A 5,895-nucleotide genomic window follows, 5' to 3' on the forward strand; every position below is an offset into this window, starting at 1 on the left:
CAAGGGCAATACCGTGGAGACAAATGCTTCACTGGCCATGAACGAAGAGCGCTTCCAAAGAGTCAAAGGCGATGAACCCACCTACGTCCAGACTATAGGCTTAGTTTGGTAGTTTTGTGGATTTAAAAAAAATTACTTTTAGCTGTGCTGAAGGAAGAAGTAGCTGTTACAAGAAGCAACTGAGTGTTTGGTAAACTGTAATTATAGTAGCTGTGCTAGTTCCAAAATCAGTATAATAACGTTTGGTAAATTTTGAAGTAGAATTGTTGTGGGTATGCAAAATGACCAAAATAGACATGGTATGAAACTTAAATATATATAATTGTTTTTGGTATTTAGAAATACTTGTTTAACTTAAAAAAAAAAACATAATGTTATGATTTTGAATTTTTTAACAATAAATTTATGATAATTAATTCTTTTTTTTTTTTTTTTTCATTTCTTCATTCACAATATAATTACAACTAAAAAGACCATAATGATAAATTGTCAATCTTGTTAACACAACCAAATACCATAATTATCAATTTTGGTGTGGTTCTTCCCAAAAATCTATAAGAAACTTTGATGCTATGATTTTGTTGTTACAACTAAAAGAAACTTCGATGCTAGAAAACAACAAAATACACACACACACACACACACGTAAATACACACACACACACGCACGTAAATACAAACATATATATATATATATATATATCTATACACACACTTAAATACAAACATATATATCCATACACACACCATGTATATACCTATAAATACAAACTTAAGTCTTACAAATACATATGTATATACCTACAAACTTAACTCAAATGAAAATAATTAAGTCGTATTCATTAAGCTTGCTGCAATTTGATCTCGTACTTTATCCATTTCTCATAATAGTAAAGCTTGATTCTCTTCTACATTATTGTCATCTGGTTGATTCTCTTCATAAACGAAATCATCTCAAGGACAACATTCTTGCCTTTAGGACCAAGGGTCACGCCAACAAGATCAGCGAGTTTGTTGACACCCGTCTGAAAAAGAATTCAACAAAATACAAGTATAAGCGAAATCCAAAACTGCAAAAGCCAGGTAAAGAAACAACAGTAAAACAAAGTGCTTTAAAAAGAGTGAAAGAAAACCCACTTGTAGTTTCTTGATGGTAGAGCCATCCTTATTGAAATGCAGCTATTTGGCCATGGCAGAAATCCTCGGCGAAGGCCTTCTTCTAACGAAATTTTGCCTTCTGACAAAAGAACACGAGGAAATGGAGGACGACGATGACAGCTTTTGGAACTTCATGTCTGTGACGCGACTGCTTGGAGCAGCCAACGAGCCAGCGGATGACATCGCAGCAAATGTAGATGCCATCTGCTCTTTCTTTAACTATCTGCCAACATTCCACAAATCATCTTTTTATACGTTACCAATCTAATAAACCGCAATCCGAAAAATAACCCAACATAAAAAAAGTCTAAGCCATTTCCACTGAATTGCTAAACCCACAAAAAAAAACATGCACATTGCTAAAGTCCTCACTTATTTCCTTCTTTATAATAATCACTTTGCATTTCACGAATCCAAACTATTGTATTCATCAATAAGAAAGACAAGCATTAATGAAGCTCAACGAGTTACTTCCCTTCTTTGACCAATCTAAACCACAATCCAGCAATGACAGAAAACTTTGAATTGCTAAGCCCACAAAGAAAACATGTAAACAAAGCTAATTTGGTCCAACTTTTCTGTTGTTTCTTTTGTTTTGTAAGAAAAAGCAAAACAGGTCATTTCTACAAGAGTCTTAATGTTGTTTCAACCAGTCATTAAAAAAAAAAATACTAAACACAATAGGTGATCTCTTGGGGTTCACCAAGTGGGATATTTCCCCAGACTTCTTCATTATCACTCCAGCCAAAAGAAAAAAAAAAGGCACGAATTCAATAGTGATAAACCCAGAACTCCGAGCTGAAAAAAAAAAGGCACAATGAGAGGTAACACTTACCAATGGGCTTCACATGCTGCATGGCAAAGCAAAGTGAACTGAAACTGTAAAATCAAATGAGAATACAGATCATCATTATTGGTGAACAATATAATATGCTACTTCACTTATCTATCCCAAAAAAGCTACAACTTGAGCAACAAGCATTCCTGGTTATCACCAAAAGCTCCATAGCTATCCCCATAAGGATTTCCAGGTCTATGGTATGCTGGATGGTCCACAAACACCTGTAACAAAGAGGAAAAACACTCATCGTGATAAAGAAAACAAATAGGACTTACATTATATGAATAAATTACTTCTATAAGAAGTCTGCAGATTTCTTACCCAATCGACACCTTCCCTATACTCATGGAAGAAGGCGACCTCTTGCTCTCCTCCAAAGTAAGGCACCTTGATGCGAGATTCCATGTCAACAACACTTGCAAATTTCTTGTCTGCAGCAGTGCCATTAAGATATCTCGGAGAGACAACCATAACACGGTGACCGCAGGAAGCTAGTATAATAGGCAAAGAACCAAATACAAAATACGCACACACACACGTAAATACAAACATATAAATATCCACACACACACGTAAATACAAACATATATATCCATACACACACACCACGTATATACCTACAAATACAAACTTAAGTCCTACAAATACACACGTATATACCTACAAACTTAACTCAAATGAAAAGAATTGAGTCGTATTCATTAAACTTACTGCAATGTGATCTCGTACTTCATCCATTTCCAATGATAGTAAAGCTTCATTCTCTTCTACATTATTGTCATCTGGTTGATTCTCTTCATAAACGAAATCATCTAGATTATCCTCGACCCTTTGAAAATGTAGATCACGCTTGTGATGCTTCCTAATGTAGTTATGGAGCGCCATTGTAGCAATAACTATTTTCACTTACTTTGTAAACGAATAATTTGGCATGTCTTTCAAAATTTTCCATTTTTTCTTCCAGACACCAAATGTGCGTTCAATGACACTTCGAAGATAAGAATGTGCTTGGTTAAATACCTCTTTATAGCCAGTTGGTTGGCGACCCATTCGAAATTATTCTAAATGGTATCGTTCTCCTCTATAAGGTACAAGAAATCCTTTTAATTGTGGCTAACCCGCGTCAACTAAATAGTATTTACCTATTGAGATACAAACACAAGGACTTAGTAAATTATAAAACAGAGTTCTCATGAATATAGAAGAGGTTTTAACCTTCTGGTGGTTTTGGGAACTTCAAACTTGTACGACGTAGTGCTGCTAAGAATATTCTTATATCATGAGCACTACCTTTCCAACCTGCATTTGCATATGTAAATTTCATATTGAAATCACAGGCAGCCATCACATTTTAGGTTGGCACACGCTTTCTACCAATAAATGGGACTTGATCTTCTGGTCGTATTATAGCTGGAACGTGTACGCCATCTATTGCACCAATACAGTTTTAAAAAGAAGAAAGTTCTATGTTTAAAATGAATACTTTAAATAAGGAAGGAAGCATATTATGAACTAAGAGAATACCTTAAAATGAGGCATATATCTACAATCCACTAATATCTCTTGAGGCACTCCACTAAACTCTGGATCATCAGGCTTTATAACATCCATATTTATATGACAGATAATGTCTAGAACATACTCAAAATATCTACTAATTGTTTCACCAGAGTGTTGAAATCGTTCTTGTGTTGAATGATTTCCCGCACCCTGACCTAAAATGAACAAAAACACTATTTCAAACGCGGACATATTTCTTGATCCCCGTAATCCGTAATTACATTGCAAATCATTACATAGGGACATAAATACATCCTTATCCATTCTAAACATTCTATAACTTCTAATTTCATGTCCGCCTAATAATTCCATTACCCACATGTTTCCAGTTTGAGCAGAGTTCATACGAGAATTTTTGTGAATATACTTATTATAATATTGTTCAATGATGTGTGCAGTAACACAAACAAGTTGTAAATGTAGCTGGGTAATATTGTCAGCCATCCCAGCTAATAATGAAGAACCCTGCATCTAAACAATGTTCAAATGAAATAATGGAAAATATCAATGTCTGATGGATAAAAATAGAGTACAATATTCAATACAATGTATTCGAAAGCATGGAAAAAACAACAATCTGGTACATAATTAATGAAAGCCACACTAAAATATTACTCATAGTAAAGGAAGACTCAAGGGACACTCAAGGGAATTTAAGAGGATGATCCTAGGCCGTGCTCAAACTTAAGCCAGTTGAGCTGCAACTCATGTTGTTTCAAAGTAAAAAATGACTCTCTTTTAATCGTGTCTGCGCACAAGTGGATAGCAAAAAAGTACAACTCGCTCCCACTCTCTAATCCAGGTAGAGATTCAAGGACTTCAATAACTCGTGTCATGCTATAATCTGGTCTTTTAGTTTGTGCAATGGATGATCCGGTACTAATAGTCTCCACTACAGTGACAAGGCGCTTAATTTGTTGAGACAATTTGGCCGCACCGCCAACTTTATCCTTGCCTTTCCCTCTTTTGAATTTCTTCTGTCCCTCATCTAGCTCGATTGGACGCATTTCTCTTACGATAGGTGCATATAACGATCCACTACTCTCAAGTTGTTCAAGTGGAGATATCATTTTATTTGCTGTTTTATCATCCTCACATGGCATCTGTCCAGATGTGGGTGTCCAAGCATACACCCCTGTGGCCACAGTATTAGTAAACATCCTATTCAACTTTTCCTCAAACTCTGGTTCAATTTTCCGAGTGCGAAACTTCGATGGATTAGGATGAATCTGTAAAAATACTTCAATAAATTAAACATGCCACACACCAACACTACACTATCAATAATGTGCAACTTCATTCGTATACCTGCAATTTATTATGCCACCATTCCTCATATGCATCAATAGTATTCTTTTTATTGTTCCAACCTAAACCAGTTTCCTTCCTAACAAGTTCCTTCCAAAGTTTCTAATCATTCTTCAAAGCATCCCAGTTATTCTTCAATTGTGTTCTTTTATACACTCGTTTGGTTGCTTCGTTAAATTTTTGAATTACATTTTCCCATCCAACTTTGTCAAGATGTGTTCCAGGTCGGTGTCCACCTTCAACCTCTTTGATACACAAATCACAAAAAAGCTTTACTGCCTCGGAATCCTATATCGCTTTACCTTGTGCTGCACTACCCTCTATTTGAACAAATGATGATTGAAAGTACTACCACCATTGTTCTCAGTCATGAGTAAAATGCATGCATATATATTTGAGATCTCTATTAATATTATAGAGTACATATTGTAAACTAATACACACTTAACTGTATATGTTAAGCTTGAGGTACATGAATATATAATATTACTGAAGAGGCTTTGGATAAATTAGGAGAGAATAGGGAGAAAAAGGACACTGATGACAATTAGAGGAGAATAGGACAAAAAAAATGTCATGTTTGGTTTCTGATACTCTCAAAACTAAGCTTATTATGACAATTAGAATATTATGATTATTCACCACGGCCTGAAATAAAATAAGCTGTGAATGAGGCCTTTCTTTTTATTCTATTAATACAACCACAATTGAAGGGGGAAAAAAACTTCTAGTACTATAGGAAAACTTAGAAGTTAAAAGCTCTCTCTCCTTTCCTAGAGAGAGATCTTAACTAGTCCTATAATTTTTAGCTTTATCCATACCAAATTATAATCCAACTAAAGTATAAAAAGGTGACCACTCATGTTTCTTTGATAGAGTTTTTAATTTTGAAGTGTCAAAAAAATTACTTAATTATGTTCTCAACTAGAGATTCAGATTTTTGTGTAATATCAAACAAACCAAGTACTATTGCAAATTATACACATTAATAATGTTTTGCAGGCTTTGGCGTAAATGCTTTATCCTAT

General features: G+C 34.8%; 1 protein-coding gene across 1 annotated transcript; it reads right to left on the minus strand.

Moving 5' to 3' along the window:
- Nucleotides 1–4,212: 4,212 nt before the first annotated feature.
- On the minus strand, nucleotides 4,213–5,225 carry LOC112094681. The gene is made up of 2 exons (XM_024176192.1): nucleotides 5,220–5,225; nucleotides 4,213–4,788 (listed from the first exon to the last, which is right to left on the minus strand). Exons 1-2 carry the CDS (start codon nucleotides 5,223–5,225, stop codon nucleotides 4,213–4,215), a joined length of 582 nt encoding a protein of 193 aa, XP_024031960.1.
- Nucleotides 5,226–5,895: the final 670 nt, after the last annotated feature.

Source organism: Morus notabilis, unplaced genomic scaffold, assembly GCF_000414095.1.
Source record: "Morus notabilis unplaced genomic scaffold, ASM41409v2 Scaffold1960, whole genome shotgun sequence".
NCBI lineage: Eukaryota > Viridiplantae > Streptophyta > Magnoliopsida > Rosales > Moraceae > Morus > Morus notabilis.